General features: G+C 39.4%; 1 protein-coding gene across 3 annotated transcripts in view; it reads right to left on the reverse strand.

Moving 5' to 3' along the window:
• bnc2 (basonuclin zinc finger protein 2) overlaps positions 1–21,429 on the reverse strand; it is a 219,509-nt gene that overhangs the window by 104,457 nt on the left and 93,623 nt on the right. For 2 of the 3 annotated variants that reach the window (XM_030145561.1, XM_030145578.1), the window contains exons 1-2: positions 6,710–7,056; positions 5,447–5,818 (exon numbers count right to left, since the gene is read on the reverse strand). In XM_030145561.1, coding sequence (XP_030001421.1) covers positions 5,447–5,818; positions 6,710–6,712 — 375 coding nt within the window. In that variant the 5' untranslated portion in view covers positions 6,713–7,056. Of the gene's footprint in view, positions 1–5,446; positions 5,819–6,709; positions 7,057–21,429 lie in introns of those variants that run through there. The other variant, XM_030145569.1, reaches the window with a different exon arrangement.

Below are 21,429 nucleotides of genomic sequence, written 5' to 3' on the forward strand. Positions count from 1 at the left end.
TTTGTTTTCGGTTAATGCATTTAACTAGCAACACCCAAAGTGTTTCATGGGTTCAATGTCAAGAGCTCCTTTTAGAAAGCTGTACAGTAATACAATCTGAAGGACTAGTAGTGGAGTTAAGAGTTTTAAATGGGAAATATAGTCTAGAAGAGCGAGAATAAGGGGGCTGAGGTGTGGGAAAACAAGAGGAAGGAAGGAAAAGAAGAAGAAGAAGCAGTGAGAGACAGAGACGTAGAAGGAGAAGAAGAAGAAAAAGTAGTAATGGGGGAAGTGGTGCGTGTCTTTTCTGCAAATCTCCTCTTTCACCTCTGCTCTCCTCCAGCTCTCCAGCCAAGGCCAGCCAAGAGACACTTCACCTCGCACCCGCACACACATGGAGCCAGAGCCAACACACACACACACACACACACAGAGCGAACGAACGAGAGGACACACTCAGAAAACTACACTCACGGTTTCCCTCTCACATGCACACACTCACACAACTGGCATATGAGTATTTAGCCACCCACACAGAAAAATAAATGGCAAAAGCACAGGCACGGAGCGCACATACGAATACACATAAACACCACTGTCAGAACAAGCACACACACTTTTGACACCAGATACATGTACGTATATGCGTCCATATGCTCTGTGTGCAACGACCCATCAAAGACAGACATGGAAATAATAACAGTTGAGTGTAACGACACACACACGTTCACTCACTGTGGATAATTCTGCACATATGCATCAAATCACTGCCTCCCAGTCCCACACAATAGCAAGAAGCAATGCATATGTACCACATATGCAACATGCAACACACGGGACCCAACTGTGCAAAACACACACAATTGAGCACACACACACATACATACATACTCACACACATACACTCCCAACTGTAAGTGTATCAGTGTGTTAATAGGCAGATTAGAGGATAATATCAAGCCCATTTCTTTGCCTCAGACAAAACAAAGCGGAGCATGTTACTTCACAAATATCTGTCATGCCTTCAGAGCTTACACCATTCACTTTCAACAGTTGAACACACACACATACACACACAGACAGGACTGCACACAGTGTACACTACGCTAATGACATTTATAAAACAAGGGTAAATGAACTGATCCCGCTTTCAGACTGATCCCAGTAAAAGTTAACACATGACAGGAAAAGATGAAAAAATAATGAAGACAGATCGAACATGGAATAAATGAGAGTGAACTTTAGACATTTTAAATGCTTTTTTTTTTTTAAGGTGGAAAAATGATCAGAGAGTATGTTTTAACTTTAATGTATTTATGCTGATCAATGGTAGAATACCTTTCACGCTGTTTGACAATTTGATTCGCATTAAAAATAAAAAAAATTTAAAAAAGCAGACATTCTGCCTTAAACTAATGACCGGGCTTTTTTCTTTTTTTTTTTTTAGGATAGGAAATAATTAACATTAAATATAGAAATATTGATTTTTTATAACAATACTCAACAGACTGGATTTGTATGTGGAATTCATGGATATATTTTAATTGCAAAATGCATTTATAGTCAAATCCAAAATCTATTATCATTATTATCATTATTATTATTATTATTATTATTATTATTACAGGTCTGTGTTTATTTCTAATTTACAGTTCTAAATGCTTAAATTGTGGTCTTTCTGTGTGGATCCAGGAGCCTCCGTATGACATGAAGCAGGCAGTAAACTGAGAGCAGACAGAAGCCAGGCGAGCTGTAATGCCACTGTACCTCTTCCAGGTCTCGGCCCATAGTCGACCTGTCGCACTTCAAAGGAAGACGCGTTACAGCACCCTTGCAAAAAGAAAAGGAAGAGTCTATTTTAGAGGTAGTATAAGACTGGAGACATGCACTGAACTACTACTATAATTTTATTTTTAGCTCTGAGGTCTGCAGTGAGCCTGAGTGGCAGCATCACATCCTCATCAGGTGGACTTGAAGGCACATTTTTACGCACGAATCCTTCTGTTATTTCACGCATATAAAGAAGAGCCGAAAATAATAAAAAAATAAATAAATAAATAAATATAATAATAAGGAAGGAAAAAAGACTGGGCCTACGGCTGCTATATTGTGCATGAATTATCGCTGATGAACCAATTAGCCAAGTAGTATCACTTAACTCCGATTTTTTTTTTTTTTTTTTTTTTTTTTAACTTGCAAGGGTCGATATTCATAGCCACGCACGTACAGCAGCGGCTCAATTAAAGCTCCAAATATTATGCTTAGGAAATAATTCAACTCCTAATTAAGGCTTGTAATTTTTTTTCTTCTCTTCATATAAACAATTATGTAAGTTCCCTCTTGCAGTGTTCTGTGAAATGTTCAGCCGTTTCTGAACATTACGAGGCTGAGAAAACAGGCAGTATTTATCGAATCCATTCCATTGATTTCATTTAAACTGTCTGCTGTTTGTGCTGTTTCCTGTTGACACTGCTATAAGGTTTGAGGAAAGAAAAAGTTTCCTCAAACATTAAAAGCCTATCAAGGCCTGTTATGAAAAGTGTAAATTATTACACCTACAGTAATGCCTTAATTCTCTCTATTATTTATTTCGTTTTGTTAAACAAACAGAAAACAATAAGAAGCGATTTTATGTGGACAGGGCATTACTTTGCCATCAAAAGAAGCAATAAGGTAATTCAATGAATAATAATAAATATTTTTAAACGCCTTTCTTTTTATCTGTTTCTTTAATTTATGGTGTAACAGCAGCAACTGGAGAGAAATTGGACAAAACGTTTCTAAGTCTTGAAAAAAAAATCCATGTGAAAATTAAAAAGAAGACATTTCTGAATAATGAAATTGTCCACAGCTGCAGTAAAACAAAATAAATAAAAATTACTAAAATGCAGAAATCAAAGCATTTAAATTCTGAGCTGACACTCGATTCCAGTTTTTGATCCAATAATTTATTTTAAGGTGAAGGAATAGGGCGCTGCTTTTTCGGTTATGATAGTGTTTTAAAATACGACGAAAAAAAAGATAAAAAGCTTTAACATCAAATCTGTTCGTTCATAATTTGTTAATTCCATTTGTCCTCTTTGCTGGGATCGGTCATAGTGTTAATGCACCGAACTGATCAGACACCTGTGAATCACAGCTTCAACGTCATCCAGAGTGAGTGAAGAAGATGAATGTGTGAGATTTGTCTCATTTGTTAAGTCTTGCCTTGGGTGTGTAATTTACAAGAAATTTCTAAAGTATTGCCAAATGTTTTTTTGGCTTACAGATGCCCTGCGTCCCACCACAGCCGCATCTGTCCTGGACGCAGTGCGCACAAGCTGCTGTGCGTCTCTATCGATCAGATGAAAATATAATTTGGCCTAACAATGATAAAATACCGCATCCCTCGCGTCACCTAGTTGATCTTTAAGGGAGGGAGGGAAATTTTAAAACGCAAGCCCCATAAAACATTCCTCTCCAACACCCCAGGGTGCGACAGCCTCGGCAAACACAAAGTCATTATCGGTTAGATTCCAATAAGGCGAGTCTGTCAAGGAACAGGCTTCCTTCGGAGAATTTATGTCATGCCTACTAAACATGGGAAGATGTCTTCTAAGTGGTGCGAGGAAGGATAAATAACAACGAGTCCCACAGCTGATTATATTGAAACAACGGTGCGCATTTGTAAAAAGGACTGGGGATGCAAACGTGGGGTCCCAGCAGATGCTGAGCGCAGGGGCCCATGCATCCACCTGCTCAGACCGAGGACAGGAGAAGAGAGGAGAGGAGAGGAGAGGAGAGGAGAAGAGAGGAACGCACTGATCTCACCAACACCGTCCGTCTGGTCCAATTCACTTATCTGTAATTTGTATGAGCGATTCATAAGGAAAAACAACTTTAGACTCTTAGATATAATACAGGTAATGCAAATATAAAAGCTGTGTGCAGGGAGATGGTGTGGATTGAATTTGCTACAATGTCCGTCTCAGACCGTGATCTAAACCTTATCTTAAATATGAAGAGTTTAACGCAAAACAAAACTTCTACTGAAAAACCTCTAATCCCCTAAAGTTAACACCGGCACGTGTTTTAGTTTCACCTTCACGATTAGACCTCTGGGATTTCTAAAAACTCCCGGGTTTTAAGTATGGTCAAGGTGACAGAGTAACTTTCTCATCTTTTTTTACAAACACAGATCCGCGGCGAAGCTGTTGCGCAAGAACCGCTGCGTCCTGAATGCGTAACAGCGCGCGCATGGTACGGAGAGCCTGCAGGTCCCGCAATGATTAACAGCAGCCCAACAACCATCCGCTATCTGCACCGGCTCCCCCTCACACACGTGCGCGCGAACGGACACACAAACACACACATCCTCACACACAACTGTCTTTCCTCACATCCATCTCCTCACCTTACATTTTCCGTCGAAACCACAAAAGCCCCCGTCCATTTAAAAATAACTCTAATGTTCTAACTTTGGACTACTGCAAAAGAAAAAAAAAAAAAAAAAAAAAAAAAAAAAAAACAAGATAGAAATTCAGTGTCTTATCCAAGAAAGCAGACGCGAAATGTCGAAAAGAAAATGTGGACTTTTTCCTGCGCCGGTGCATGTCTATCCGTTATCATCATGAGTTTTCCATGCAAGCCTGTGTACATTCACGGCTCTTCTGCTGTTCTGCAGCCGTGCATGGGGCTTCCTGCCTCGGCCACATGAAGTTAATTAGCCGGTCCCAGAGGGGTGCCCCTTCCCGGGTCTTTATCGGCACTGGGGTTACCAAAACACAGCTATTGTATGCTTTTAAACTCCACACCGCTCATACACCAATTAAGGAGACTTAAGCATGTATGTAACGAACCAGGACAAGGGATAATCCATCAGAAGGTGAAATAAATGAATTTTCTGATGCTTTGAAATTGTGCATTAAAAAAATATGTTTCTATAAACACACACACAAAAAAACTATTTATAATAATATTACAGAAAAGAAAATGAATGTGTTGAATTAACATGATTAAATAGCATACACACACTAAGGTTGCATGAATGAAAAGACATGGTTTGTGTTAAAAATAAAATAAAATAAATAAATCACACAAACACAGAAATCAACTCTGAAATATTTCCAAACTGCCCGAAATATTGAAGGTTTTTAAAGAATTATAAAAAATCACAGACAAAAACTCACAAGTCCCCTCCCCTCAAATTACACACATGCATCTACTGACACACTTTCACATAAACACTGATCCTCACACACACACACACACACACACACACACACACACACACAACTACCAAGACAGCAAATGTCATACACACACACACACACACACACACACACACACACACACACACACACACACACACACACAAGACACATAAAATAAAAGTTTGGATTTTAGATGTAGATGGAAAATGTGGAAAGAGAACAGGAAGAGGAGAGACAAAGAGGCAGAGATGTTGAGGATGAGGAGGCTGACGTACCTGCTGGGACATTCTGTAGAGGAGGTTGCTGTCAGTGCTCTGCTGCTGCCATGTCCCCATGAAGCCCGGCTGCTCAGCACTAGGCGGTCTGGTGCTGAACTGCATGGAGCTTTCGCCTGCTCCCTCAGCGCTGCTGCTAACGACGTTAATGCCACCCAGACCACTTCTGCTGCTACTGCTGCTGGAGCTGGAGCTGGAGCTGCTGGTGTGGCTACTGGAGGGGATGCTCGCACAAACGCCAGCGGTGTCAGTGGTTTTGTTAGCCTTAGCTGAAGGTGGCGGTGGCGGCCTGGGCGACTCTGGGTCTGTGCTGGACTCTGGTGGGACTGTGTCGCACTCACTGCCTCTCACATCCAACTCTGCCTCCTTGGACTTAGACAGAGAGAGGGAGAGACAGAGAGGGAGGGCAGGAGGGATGTGGGAGTGTGAAGGAGGAGAGAAAGGGAAAAAAAAGTCAGTGAAGGTGGGTTCTTTTGGGGTCGTGTTGCTTCTTTTTTTTTTTTTTTTTTTTTTTTTTTTTTTTGCAGGTCTTGAGAAGGATAACAGCAAGAGGGGAGCCGAGGGAGTAGATGTGTGTGAGGTTTCTTGGCAGCTCTGGTGGCGGAACAAGGAGTGTGTGTGGAGTTAATTCTCATGAAGACAGAAAGAAAAAGAGGGGCTTGTGATGATATTTCCTCTGGGGGGGCCTCGTCTTGAACGGGCCAAGATGAGCACTGGAGGTGAGGAGGGATGAGGAGAAGGATGAAGGTGAGATGAGGACTGATGAGAAGGGGTGCAACTATGGAGTTAAAAAAAAAAAAAAAAAGAGGGGGGTTGTGTGATGATGCCCGTGGCCTCAGTTTTTGTTTTTTTTTCTGCTTTAATCCATCTGTCAGTCATTCATACATAGACTCAATACAAACACACATCCTCAAACACAATCAGGTTTGCATGCATGCACTTGTACACATGTCGCAATGTAAACACACAGAAATTCTTAGAAAAGTAAGAAAAAAGTAAAGTAATCACATGCACATTAAAGAACTAAATAAGTATTTTTTAAAAAAAATAAATGAATAGATGCAATCTGTAATTTCCTGTGTGAAAATCAAAATTCAGCATACTGTGAAATAAACTGGACAAACACACAAAATGTAAGATAAGCTTTTAAGGAAACATTTTTAGAAGTCTTTTTTTTTTTTTTTCTAAGCACAAAAAAGTTCCATTTGAAACCTGCATAAAAAGCAAACAGTTGAGTCAATATAATGCATGAATGTTTCTTACCATCAATTCTGTGCCTGTCCCAGCAAAGTGAAGATGTGTTGTGGGAGTGAGCCACCAGCTATCCAGCTCTCCCTGCCTCCCGCTCCTCTCTCTCTCTCTCTCTCTCTCTCTCTCTCTCTCTCTCTCTCTCTCTCTCTCTCTCTCCCTCTCTTTGCCTTTCTCTCTCTCTCTCTCCTCTCTCCCTCTCTCTTTCTCTCTCTCTCTCTCTGTGATCGTGTCCCTCTCTTAACGTCCGTGCCGCCTGTCCTGTTTCTTTTCCTCTCTCTCTGGTTCTACTCCTCTGTACTCCGCTGCAGCCGCTGTGGAACTGAACTGAGTGCCTGAGCGTCCGTCTCAGAGTGTGTGTGTGTGTGTGTGTGTGAGTGTGTGTGTGTGTGTCTGTGCAGGAGCATGTGAGAGCAAGCGAGTGAGAGTAAGAGAGTGAGAGAGAGAGAGAGACGGTGGCTCTCTCTAAGTGTCCGTATGTGAATGTGTGTGTATATATGTGTGTGTGTTTCTGTGTGTGAGGCTCAACTGAGTCAACTGTGCCGCTCCGGTCTGAGATGCTCAATGACATCGCGCTGCACGCTTCCTCACACACACACACACACACACACACACATATACATGCACACACCCCCTCCTCTGTTAGGGGCAGGGAGGTGGGGGAAAGCACCATCGCGGAGCAGGAGGAAGGGGGAGCATTTGTCCCCCTGCCTTATTACCATTTGCGCTGTGAGCGGCCGGCACGTCTCAGAGCAACTTAGTTCCCCAGTGGGACTATCCCACCATACACACAGAAAAACACACACACACAGCGCTTAGCAAAAGAGCTTTTTGCATCTGAAAAAAAAAAAAAAAACACACACACACACGGCATGACAGAAGCCACTGTTTCTGTTCTGAAAAAGTAAAAATAGAAGATTCTTGTGTAGAAATGTTGTTTGGTCATGGCTGAAAATGTCAGATTTGTCAAAAATAAGAAACAAACAGACATTAAAAAAAAAAAAAAAGAAAATCCTTAGACTTGTTTTACCACCAATAAAAACCTGGTACCTTTGTTTAATTTTCATTCACTCTAATGAAAGACTAATGGAACGCAGGCAGTCTGCCACTAGCATGCATATGAACACAAAGTCTGACACACACACACACACACACACACACCACACACACAGACGGAGGAAACCCCCCCCCCCCCCCCCCCGCAGAGGCTCTCAGATTTTAATTAAGAAAAAAATGAGGAAGTGGTTCCATTTTAGCCAAATTGGTCCCCACAGCAGCAAAGGTATGGGAATAAAATGAGGGATGGAGGAGTAAAGGGAGGCAGACACAGAGAAAAAGACACACAGGAGGATAAAATAAAAAAAGAGGAAGGAGATCTATGCTTCCTCTGACACAGCACAGGACACATCTCAAACAATGAAGACCCCCACCCCAACCCACCCCAACCCACCACCCTCCCATTTTCCTCTCTTCCTCTCCTCTTCCCTTTAAATCTCCCATTTCTTCTTCTCCACCCCATCTTTTTACCCCACCATCATTAGACCTGAGTCCGCAGCGAGAGAGAGAAAGAGAGAGAGAGAGATGTCACTGTGATCTTTCCACCGCCAGGGAACAAAAGAGAGAGGGACAGAAAAGAGGGGAACTTTTCTCCTCACCTAACATTAAATATCTTTAGATATATAAAGTCACTTCAAATTTTGTGGTAAATTGTGGCAGACAGATGCTTAGGTGTCCGTTAAAAGCCTTTGTACCGTGGACTAATGGCAGCGTTGCGTTAACCTTTACTGAGATGATCACACCAGCGGTTAGTGTTTTACACAGATTTGTACCTGGCTGGAGAAAAATGTGGATCTCGCCACTTTGAAAATGTGAATTTGTGTTTCAAGCTTAAGCTATTCCTTTTTCCCCTTCCAATACCTACATCTCTATCTTTTCTCCTTTCTATCTCTCTTTGTTCATCTTCTTTTCTTCATTTATCTTTTGCGTCTTGTCAGAAGACATAAGCAGTCTTGTCGTAAAAGGCGTAATGTGCCATCTCCTGTCCATGTACTGCACTCTTAACAACTTATTGAAAAGGTAATGCTGAGGCTTAGGCTAATTATATTAAGTGACAATTTAGCAGCCAAGGTTCCTTTTTGCTTTCCAGATCACGCTCCCTTTCTCTCATCTCTACTCTCCCTCCCTCTCCCCCCTCTTGTCTGTAAATGTGCTAGTCTGTGGGTTTTTCGAGTGGCACTCAGTGTTTCAAGTCAAGCTGGTGGCTCAGCTTCTGACCTGGCTGGTTAATGGCTGTTATTTGTGGGAGGGAGTAGTGGACTCTGCCAATATTGCTCACTCTCTCTCCACATTTCTCCCTCTTTTTTCCCCCTTTCCTTCCCCCTTGCCTCTACTGATGGTAATGGCCATGATGACAGAGAAAATAAAAAAAAAAAAAAAAAAGACCTAGAAGTAAAAATACGGAGATGGAAAATTTTAGGAGGGGGGGGGTGTCACAGGGATGAGAATGGAAATAGAAAGATAGAAAGATGAAAAATCATGGAAAAGGATGCAGAAGATCGTCAGGCTCCTTTATTAAAACTATTATTGTGCAGGACTTGAGAATTCCCCCCGGGGCAGGGGTCCATGTCGAAGCCCATATAATTAACTAGAGGCTCAGCTACGGATCAATTACCAGACAAGCAAGTGATAGCCAAATCAATGGAAGATCATCAGGCTCGTTATCAGTGTTGCAACTCATTAGAGGAAAAGTGAGGTAGAGAAAGAGGGAGAGCAAATGGGGGTAGGGAAGTGAGGCAGAGGCAGAAGGAGAGGGCAGGGTTGGTGGCAGTGTGTTAGCCCAGAGGCTGATGGGTGTGAAAGCAGTGTGTGTGTGTGTGTCATGTGTACTCCTGTTTAGCCGCCGCTGAGGCTGGTGACGGGGAGCGCGCCGTATGAAAGAGTGCAGCCTGTTCTGTAGCAACAGTCACTGAGGCTTGTATGGATCAATATAACAGTGTGCATGAGGTTAAAGCTCTGCCATCGCACCCATATTCCCCTGTGACTCACACATGCACAGTCCGGAGTACAATATCCCATAATGCAGGCGGACAGACAGGGACCGTCACAAATGAAGAGTTACAGAACAACCCAGATTTTCAGTCACAACAACATAAATATATATCCAGACATATTTTTGAAATATTATTGGTCTTTTGAAGGGAATAGAAATTTGAAGTCATACATATTAATAGTTTGATGTGCATTTTAGGCACAAGTGGTGAAAGGAGCCGGAATTTTAAAAAAAATTTGACCTGGCGCAAAAAATAACAATGTATATTAACCAGTGTTTCTGTTAATAACTGACATATGCCAGTTTGCACAAATAAAAAAAATAAGTAATCCAATTTTATGTAGTATATTGGGAAAAAAAAAATTGTGTGTGTTTTTTGCATCAAAAAATGTAGTTTGTGTACATTACAAACATGGCATTTAAAGGGTTAAAAAAAAAAACATGACAGTTGTTGAGTATTTGGTATTTTTATGTACGGCTCAAGTTGATTAAAAACAAACTGTGAAAAAAATTTGACATTATTCTGCAACTGTGCCTATTATGTGCACTTTGTGGTTAAGGGCCTCTCTGGGTGGGATACGGGGGGGTTAAAGTTAGAATTAAAACATGGACTTTAAAAAAGGGAGCAAACTTTGCTTGTGTAATGCTTTTTACACAAAAAAAATCACTAAATGACTTTTTTTTTTTTTAAAAATGAAATTATCAGCAATGCAAAAATATTTATAAAATTTGTTAAATGTAAAAAAAAATGTAAAAACACAAACAAACAAAAAAAAAACACTTGATAGAGCTCTGGTGTGTTCAGCCGTTACTCAGTTCATGCAACCATTCCCAAAAACAGCCTGTTAAATAATCAAGTTCTGTAGTGACTGCCTACGTCAAACTTTGATTGTATCGCACACCCACTTTGAAAATGTCGCTGTTTTGAGCATTTGAGGGGATCTTTACATAAATCTTACACTTTAAAATGTAAAATACCTTATGAAAATGTGATGTTACTGAATTTTAAATTCACATTATGGGCTGAGGAAATTACATTATGAAACCTTTTTCTCTTCCTTCTGTCCTCCATTCCTTTACTTTCACATTATGTTTTCTGTGTCCTTAGCAGATTATAGCCTTAAGTAATAATGAAATATCTGAGAAAGATGCATTTAGGCCAGTGTTGTCTGGGTCATCAGATCATAAAGTTATGGTCATCTGCAAACTGGAAAAACATTTATATGGACCTCTGACCCAAATTACACCCAAGCATTATTCATTATTTTTATATTTTAGACATGACTTAGACACAACGTATGTCCACAATTAATTATTTGTACTGTGTCTGCATGGTTTAGTCTATTTAGCAATATCAGGTTTATGGATCAATTATAGCGATTAAGTTATTTCTTTGTTTTTCCCATTTTCAACTTTTTAATAATAAGTGTAGTATTTACAGTTTTTCGGCAGATGATGAAAAAAATGAAGCTTTATCGTGCAGTACAATACATTCTCCATGACAGCGATTGTAAATGACATCATTGAACTGTGTTAAAGGTGCAACTTGTAAGATTGACATAAAAACAATAACTCCAACTATCAACAGAAGGGGGCAGAATTTAACAGAAAGTTGTGGTATAGTTATCCACCCAAAACAAATACAAAGTGTCTTTTGTTTTGTTTTGTTTGCTTAATTTTTGTAAACGCCATATCAATAAACCATTAACATAGGAAGCATTTCCAAACTGCGGCTAGGTTAATAAGTGATACTGCACTGCTAACTCACCAGGCTTTGTTGTTTAGCAAAGTATTGTGTCCAGCAGTAGAGACCAGATCCATATCAGTTTTATTTCTATTATTTCTGTTACTGTTGAACATTGTATCTTTTCTACAGCAGGTGTTTCAAGAGCTTTCGTCATCATTGGATTTACTGCTTACTTTTGCTTTAAGGTCAGGTCAAGGGAACATGTACATCTTTGAGAAAAATCAAAGTTTCTCTTTTTCTTTTCTGTATGCACTCATTTGTTAGCTTATTACTGTGATGTATAATAAATGTTTGCATTAAAAATATTTGACTTGTCTTCTAGACACTTTGGCCCTTGCATCATAATAGCATCAAGAATTGAAACCATGTCACTTTAAAGCTGTATCAATAAGTCCAAAAGTTTCCAATATATTTTTCTAAATTTTGACATCAGTTTAGCTAAATATGTTATTTAACACATCATAGACAAATTTAAGTGAATTTTCTATGGGAACTGCATGTTAAGCACTATGGTGTAAACCTTGTCAAAATCAGCGACATTTTGATGTAACTATGTCACTGAGCACATTTTAAAATATTTTTGGTTAAAAATATTATTTTATACAATCATCATTCTTACTATGTTTAAGTACTTACAAATATCTACTGAAATATGTAACACACCTTGACATAAGTTATATACTATGTACAAAGTTTGAGCCCACTGAACACCAAACATGTAACCGTGTCACTGCTTGACCTGATCCTTGACCGTTCCTCTCAGACTACACCAGTGTTTTTCACCCTTGGGGTCAGGACACCACGAGAGGTCACCAGGAATTCAAATGGGGTCATCGGAAATTTCTAGTAATTGCTTAAAAAAACAAAAACAAACAAACAACAACTTACTAATAAAAAATATTTGGTGAGTTGAGAGAGACGATCCCAATCTATAAAAGACACGACAAACTGTGAAGCTGAAACCGAAGCACTGTGGTACTGTTTTTCAAATGTTCATTGTGGTCGGTTTCAGATGCTGCAGCTCTTTCATAATTCATAGTTTGAGTTATTGTTTGTTCAGTATTAATTGTCAGCCTTGTAAATCCAAGCTGGACAAGCTGGAAAATAAAATTCTCACGTTGTGCAGTAATCCACACCTGGCTTTTCTGCCTCTATCCATGATAATATACATTATATAGACCAAATGTCACTTAAAATTAACTTTTTTTTTTTTGCAACATAGTATAGCAAACTATTACATGAGTAACAACAAATTAATTTTAGCAACAAAAAAAATGTCTCTGTTTTGAATGTCTGGGGTCGCCAGAAATTTGTGATGTTAAAATGGGGTCACAAGCCAAAAAGGTTGGGAACCCCTGGACTACGCTCTTACTCTGGGGTGCTGCTGAAGTGTGTGTGTGGGGGGGGTAAACATGACAAATTCAGGGGGCCCATAGGGCAGTGGAGGGGGTCCAGTGGATACAAGCTAGAAGTTGTGAAAATTTAGTGTAAGATCCGCTGTATAAGAGAGGCACAGGAGTCAGGAGTCGAACGTTGAAAGTACGTTAAGTTTCAGTTTTGTTTTCATGCTAGCGATACATACAACCCCCTCCCCCCCGCTCCGACAGATTGACAAGATACTGAATTTTATGAAAGGGTCCACAACGTTTACCTTCCATGGGGCCCACAGTTGGTTAGCAGCACCCCTACTCTCACTACAGTGAATACGCCTCTTCAGGTCAAACATGGTATTACAACATGGATCAGGCTAACTGATTAGCATGCTAAGTTTAGATATCTCTGTAATTTAAAAATGTTTGTCATCATCAAGCTGTTATTTCTTCTCTCTGATGGTTTTAGTTAATTTTCGAAAAATATGACAAATTGCCCTTTTAACACTCGCTGTCCTTTGACCACCTTTTTCGAGTGCACTTGAAAACACCTATCAAACCTCTTAGTGCTGTTTGTTCTTTTCCCAAATATTGACAACTAATGGGTCAAATAGCCCAGAAATGTGCACAGAAGCACTGAAATGATACTCAAGAGAAGCAATTCCCTTGTTACACTAGGTCTAGAGTGGCAATGTACCTTGTGTTTCAAGTAGTCTGCAAAGTGAGAAAATCTGTTAAGGTTAAACACAGCGAGTACGCAACAGATGCAGAAGTCATCAAGAAGCCATAATTATGAGTCTTGTCTGCTGTGTTATTTTTCTTGTTTTGTTTTGTTTTTGTTTTCCTTTTGGAGAAGGGATAAGTCTTCATGGAATGAAATCACAATTGAGCAAAATGCAACTCAAATTGGCCTTTTACGCACTAAAAAGAGGACAAATGGAAGGACAGAAACAGAGGGCAGAGGGGGAGTAAAGTGGAACAACATAATTTGTGCAGTAATGGTGATTATGTGCCGCAGAAACAAATGATTAAGGACAGCAGAGACGGGCTGTATGAGTGTCTCTGTGCTGAGGATGCCTCTCAAATACAAGGAAAAACAAGAAAAGTTAACCTAGAGTTTATCCTGTAGACTTTTTGTCATCCCTAAATTCCCCCCTATTAAAAGTTTTATTATGTAAAAAAAAAAAAAAAAAAAAAAAAAAAAAAAAACACAAACAAGCACATTAAAAATCAAGGGTAAATGTTGACTGGGAAGTGGCATTACCAAAGCTGTGAGTGCAGCCTTTGTACAGTAAACAGAAGCACATGTCTAAGGGCTGGTACTGTTGGTGACCTGATTTATGCTCATACAAGGATGCAGACACACAAACTTGCAGTGTGTGTGTGTGTCTGTGTGTCCATGTGACAAGGAATGGTGTGTCGATCAGATGGCACAGGGATAAAACTGTCACTGTTCTGCTACCACTACAGGGCCACAAGACATCATATGACACCGACAGGAACAGCCCTTCATTTGTGATAGCGGGAGGGAAGCAGACTAGGAGAAAGACGTAGAGAGACAGACGAGGGCACCCAAAGGTCTGAGAGAAACAAGAGCGAGCCACATGATTGTCTGTGTCACTGATCATTGCAATCTGGCCTCCACTAATAAGTGCACCTTTGTGAAAAAATGAGAGGAGAAGAACGCCAGCGGAGTGTCTTTGTCGAGTCTTATGAGTTATTTATGATTTCCAACTGTATTTGCGGTATCATAAAATGGCAAAAGGTTAATAGCTAAGAGCACAATCTGCTAATGCCTATTTAGCAATTTGTGACCTAATGACACATGTTATGTATGCTCCACGTGCTAGTTTTGTTTTTCCAAGAAGGGAAGACTCCTCTCATAAGGTCAGGAGGCAAAACTACTATTTTATAAACAGCTGCCAGTGTACATGTGTACGCAAACTCACACAACGCTCGTTCATGTGCACCTTTGACCCTGATGGTACCGGCCTGACTAGACTACCATTCTTCTCACCTGAATTAAAGCAAATCTTGTAACAACCAGCAGTGCTCCGCGTTTTTGCAACCAACTTTTACATCACAACACTCTTGCCTAAAGGTGTGTCCAAACTTCCAAATACTTTGTATGGTCCAAGTCAGTGAGTCATGTAAACTGGTGTATTTTTTATTTGGTTCAGTTTCGTTTTACACATGAAAACAAATAAGGACAATTATTTTATCAGGATTTAATTGATTTTTAGAATTACTGCATGAGCTTGGTGTTGATTTTAACAAGTGTGTTAGGAAAATGGCCTCAGGAGATTTGATTATTAATTTACAGTGAATTAAGCCGATGTAACAAATGACCAAAATTTAAAAAGAAGAATTAAAAAATAAGCTCAGTGATAAATGCACCAACCAAATAGTTTCACTATTCACTCACTGCCCAGTGAGTCCACAGATACACACTACCCACTCAGAAGACTAAACACCTATACAAATTCTGTCAACAGTTTTATAAAAGTTTCATTGTGGTTCATAGAGAATTTTTTCATTACAGTACCACAAATGGCCACTGGGGGATTTCGCAACAAGAAGAGCAGTTCCTTTGAAGCCACAGGAGCTAAAATTAAGGGGAAAAAAATGCCAAAGTTTCAGAATACACAACCTCCTTCTGTAGCTTTGTCCTCTCAGGTCAAATCAGAAGACTAAATACAGGGTGTGTCAAAAAAAAAAACTATGCATTTTGAAAAATTACCGCCAGTTCCGCATTTGATAATTTTTGGAATTTTCTTTTATGGACGTCAGTAGGTAGGGGATTGGTGGATATTTGTCCAAATTTACGGACCCAGGTTTTCATGCACGAGTGAGCAGGGGCAAATTGTGTAATCCAAGTTAAAACTGGTTTGCGTGAAGTAGCGATGGGATTCAAATCCAATCAAAGCTCATGGGAGGGGACAATAGGCATCCATCTTGTTTTCCATAAACCTGCCTTCAGAGCACCAAGTCATCAGAGCACCGAGTGCACTTGGCCTGTCCTCAGTGACATTTTCAGGCCTAAACAAGTTGAATTAACTTTGAAAGGCAGGAACAGCTGTCATGGGTTAAGAAATGAAACTGACATGGTGGCCAAAGTGTTAATGCTGTAACCTGGTAATTTTGTGGAAAACAAGATGGATGCCCATTGTCCCCTCCCATGACCTTTGATTGGATTTAAATCCCATCGCTACTTTGCGCAAACCAGTTTTAACTTGGATTGCACAATTTGCCCCTGCTCACTCACTCAATCAATCAATCTTTATTTATATAGCACTTTTCATACATTAAGGATGTAGCACAAAGTGCTTTACATATAAGTTTAAAAATCAGTACCACCCCCCACCCACCCACTCACACACACACACCCCCACACACATGCACACATATGCACACCCACAAGCACACACATATTTAAAAAGACTAACTGAGCACGAGAGGACCAGAAAGTAAAAGTAAAAGAGGAGCATGAAAACCTGGGTCTGTAAATTTGGACAAATATCCACCAATCCCCTACCTACCGACGTCCTTAAAAAAATTTCCAAAAATTATCAAATGCGGAATTGGGGGTAATTTTTCAAAAAAAAAATTATTTTTTTTTTATACACCCTGTATAAATATAGATGAACCAGATGACATTTCACGCTGCTATAGAAAACAAATTCTTATCTATGATCAGTAATTACATCTTTCAATCAACTACTTGAGTGAAAATGTTTGCAATTAATCCAAACTCAGACTTTTTTGGAGGTATTTTGTTGAAAAAAGAATGAAGAGAATTAGAAGACAGAAGAAAAAAAAGAAACCCCTGAATAAGAGGTTGAGTCCCATCACTGGGCTAATGACTCGGTGGGTTCAGGGCGTCTGAGTCCATCCTTCCATGCCTCCTCCTCTTACTCCACCGTCATCTGAACTCACACTTGGATAATTCTCCTCTAATCATTTCTAGCTCTTCTCCTCCTCCGCCCTCATTTACTTCCCTCATGCCCCCCCCATCACCTCCCTACCCTTCTACTCTACTCTCTCCTTCTCACCTCATCAGACAGGCCTCCACCTCACCCCTTCGCTGCCTCCATCCCTTCGCTGCTGTCCTCTTTCACTGACCCGTGCTCCCCCCCAGTCACAGGGCGTTGTGTCTCTACCTGCCAGGCTCCCTGACAGCCCCACGTCCCCCTTCACCCCCTGAGAGGAGACCGCCTGCCCATCCGGAACGCTGCCGTGGCAACCCTGCCAGCGCCCCCATTGTACACCCCCTCTCTACCAGATCTCCACCCAACCCAGCACTCAGAGTTTGACAAAGTCCTTCGCCTCAGTGTCATCCGACTCTTCTCTCCCCTTTGCGAACTTCACCATCTCTTTGTCTCTCATTATTCTGCTCCTACCCTTCCTCTCTTCCTTGCCCTGAGATCGTTCTCTCTTGACCTGGCTAATATATCTTTACCTCTTTTAGTTTCCTCTTCCCATTGATGCTCATTTTGACACTTTATGGTCTTGCTGAGGCCCAGATAACAGAAAGTGGAGCTGTAACGTTGGCGAACTTTAACATGACCTTTGTAACTTTCTGTCTTTGCACTGCTGCTTGTTGTAATGCCAGACATTTACAGCATCTATTAAATGACATGACTTTTAATGTAATTTTAATTTTGATTTAATTTTTGCTCGTTTCCACCGTAAATCTAATTTTTCAACCTAATCAACAGAAAAAATGTTGTCTGCCATTTCATGGGTATGTGTAATTTCAACATAATATGTCACTACTTTTTGGCATTTCATCAATAGGAGAATATCCTGTTTACTTTGTAGGTTTAGTTCATATCAAATTACAATCAGGTCTCTTCAGACTTTTTTATATTAAACCAAGCCTTGTTATCTTTCCTTAAACCAAAGTCAAATAACGATACATGAATGGGATTTCTGAGCGACATGGATGAGAACAGGTAAAACACTATGATGACCAATATACACATTTAAGAAATGTTCATGCTTTGCTTCAAAAAAAGCTGAGATTCTGTTGATTTGTGTCTGGCAAATGGTGAAAGGCCACATTTAATACCTAGGGTCAGACAGTCTCACAATCTGGTCTTAATTTGGCATGTGATCTACTTTTTGGAAGGATTCAGAGGGAATCCTACTCAGGAACATTTGTTTTAAACAGCCTGTTTATTGATATAATCATGGTGTTTTACAGTGTTTCTGTCCTGTGTGGTGTTAAGAGAACCATGGATTTGTAGCATTTCCATCTCTATCACAGGTGTCGAAGGGCAATGAGTTTATTTCAAACCATTTATAGTGATACTTTAGCACAGTGTTTTTCAACCTTGGGGTCAGGACCCCACGTGGGGTCGCCTGGAATTTAAATGGGGTCTCCTGAAATTTCTAGTAATTGATAAAAATAAAAATAAAAACTTACTAATAAAAATATATGGTGAGTTGAGAGAGACGATCACAAAACATAAAAGACATGACAAACTGTGAAGCTGAAACTGAAGCACTGTGGTTCTGTTTATCTTTCAAATGTTCATTGTGGTCGGTTTCAGATGCTGCGGTTCTTTCATAATTCATAGTTTGAGTTCTTGTTTGGTCAATATTAATTGTCAGCCTTGTAAATCCAAGCTTGACTGACTGTACATATCCTGACCAAAGAAAATTAAATTCTCACTTGGCTTTTCTGCCTCCGTCCATAATAATATACATTATGTAGGCTAAATGTCATCTAAAATTAATGTTTATTTGCAACATAGTATAGCAAACTATTACATGATCAAAAACAAATAAAGTATTTAAGCAAAAAAATGTCTATGTTTTGAATGTGTGGGGTCACCGGAAATTAGTGATGTTAAAATGGGGTCACGAGCCAAAAAAGGTTGGAAACCACTGTTTTAGTATTTGTCCCAAGCAACAAGGACTAAGGCTCAAAATTGAATCCAGTGCGGAAAGATCTTAAAGTTGTAGTACCGCTAACGGCCATTTGGTGTGTTTCCAGTTGGCTTCAAAAAGCTCTCACTACCATAGACATACACTGAACTTCTCTGTAAACATACTAAGCCAATGTTTTCCAGGAGTCATTGTGATCTTATCTGTTTTATTTGGATCCTCTTACAAGTGATCTGGTGGTCCATCTTTAGATTTTTGCTCCCTTAATTAGATTTCAGGTCAAACAGAAGTCACGATGTCTGCTGCGTTTGGGCTTTGACACAGCAGACGTCACAGTTCACTCACCTGCAGAGTCAGACTTTTAGAGTTTTATTTTATTTAATAAGAGAATATTTAATAGATTCCACTGATTTTACAGAATCATTACGCTAGTGCTTCACATTAACTCACCACTGACTCACATCTGGATCCAAAAAGCCAACAAATTGCAACCTATTGGCTTAAATAGGTTGGCAATACAGAAACCAGTGGGTAATATCTTGGTAACTCCATCCAATAATGATATACAGTCTATGATCCGACTGCAGTAAAGTGTTTGGTTTCAATCCGTGCTAACTTGCAGGGTTTGTCTAACATTATGTTTTACTGCTGTTGAAGAAATGATGATGAATAATAACTGCAAGTCGATCAGCAGCCGGTCTGGTTTCTGACCCTCAACATGTAGTGAGTCTGATTTACATCTTTATACTAGTGTGTAAATGTCATTGATTCAATATAAAACTCTGACGGTGCAAAACGGGCTGTCAAATGTATCAAAATTAGCTAATTAATATAAACACTGTAGCTGCATGTACAGGATAATGTAAATGTGTTTATTTACTTCACAGGTGTCAAACATGTAGCCCGGGGGCCAACACCAGCCCGCCAAAGGGTCCAATCCGGCCCGTGGGATGAATCTGTGAAATGCAAACATTACACTGAAGATATTAACAATCAAGGATGTTAAAATCATTTTAGGTCCGTTCAATCTAAAGTGGGTCAGACCAGTAAAGTACTATCATAATTACCTAAAAATAGTGAAAACTGCAAATTTTCCTCTTTGTTTCAGTGTAAAAAAGTAGAATTGCACAAAAATATTTACATTTACAGACTAGCCTTTTACGAAAAATGTGAATAACCTGAACAAATATGAACAACCTGAAATATCTGAAGAGAAGTATATGGAATTGTACCAATATTCTGCCTGTTATTAAATGTTTTGTGTATTTGTAGATGCACTGTGATCTCTAAGTTGTGATGCACATGTATAAATGATAAACTAAGGTGTAATATTGTTGACATTATTGTTAAGCGTTAACATTGTCAACATTAATTTTTCTTAAGAATTTTCAGGTTGTTCATATTTGTTCAAGTTATGTTCAGTTACAGTTCGTTGATGTAAACATTTTCATTACGGAATTTTACTTTTTTCACTCAAAAACATAGAAAAAACTTTGGCGTTGACATTATTTATAAGTTCTGATCCTATTATTTATATTATTTTACTGGTCCGGCCCACTTTACGTCATATTAGGCTGTATGTGGCCCCTGAACTAAAATGAGTTTGAAACCTCTGATTTACTTCATCTAGATATTGTGAAAATGTTGTGATGACTTGGGTCTAAAATGATGTAAAAATGTATGGTTTCTAGTCAGAGCCTTTAGAAACCAGCGAACACTAAAACACAAGGTAGACATAACCCTTTGGCCACCCTTTTAAGCATGATAATAGAACCCCCCCACCCAATAATGTTCATTTAACCATAAACACACTACTTGTGTAAATACAGGAATGCTGCATGTCATTAGAAGTCTTAGATTCTTCATATTTTTGCTCTTTAGGTATTTTTATGGAAATCATGAGCACTAAAGAACAATTCATCATAAAGTCAAGACATGTGTCGAGGATTATTCATGTTCCGTTACTTCAGGGGTCGTCAGTTATGATTTAAGGAGGTCAGGATAGAGGAAATTTCCACATGTATGAATCCACAGTATAAAGTTGCATTATAATTAAGTTATATATTAATAAATTTATATATATTGAAGGAGCATTGTCACTGTATTCCTGTCTGCCTTGTGTGAAGCCAACGACTGAAATCACAAGAAGCTATAATTCAACAATATTTATTTTTAGTGCAACTCTGGACTCTGGATGGTTAAATTAATATGGCTGTAACCTGCTTGTGTTGTATAAGAGGTGAGAAATCTGTCAGATAATGAATTGTGACTTTTGAAAATACACATCTGTGCATCACAGAACAGTCATTAATTAATAAAGGTTGACATAAATTCTTAAAAATGTATATGAGAACACTTCAGTCATTTCCTTTGTAGCCACTGAGTGAAATTTTGCAGATATCAGTAGTTTATAAAACACAGGTATGTAGGTTACTATAGCTTGCAATTAGTGCCACACAATCAATTAATTACATACTTATTCATTATTTTATATTATTACCATTTTGAAAACTTGCAGAGGAAACTGAAGATCATATAGCAGTGTTTAGCAACCTTGGGGTCAGGACCTCATGTCGGGTCACCTGTATTTCAAATGGGGTCGCCTGAAGTTTCTAGTAATTGATAAAAATAAAAACTTACTAATAAAAAATATATGGTGAGTTGACAAAGACAATCC

Source organism: Sphaeramia orbicularis, chromosome 1 (genome assembly GCF_902148855.1).
Source record: "Sphaeramia orbicularis chromosome 1, fSphaOr1.1, whole genome shotgun sequence".
Classification (NCBI taxonomy): Eukaryota; Metazoa; Chordata; class Actinopteri; order Kurtiformes; family Apogonidae; genus Sphaeramia; species Sphaeramia orbicularis.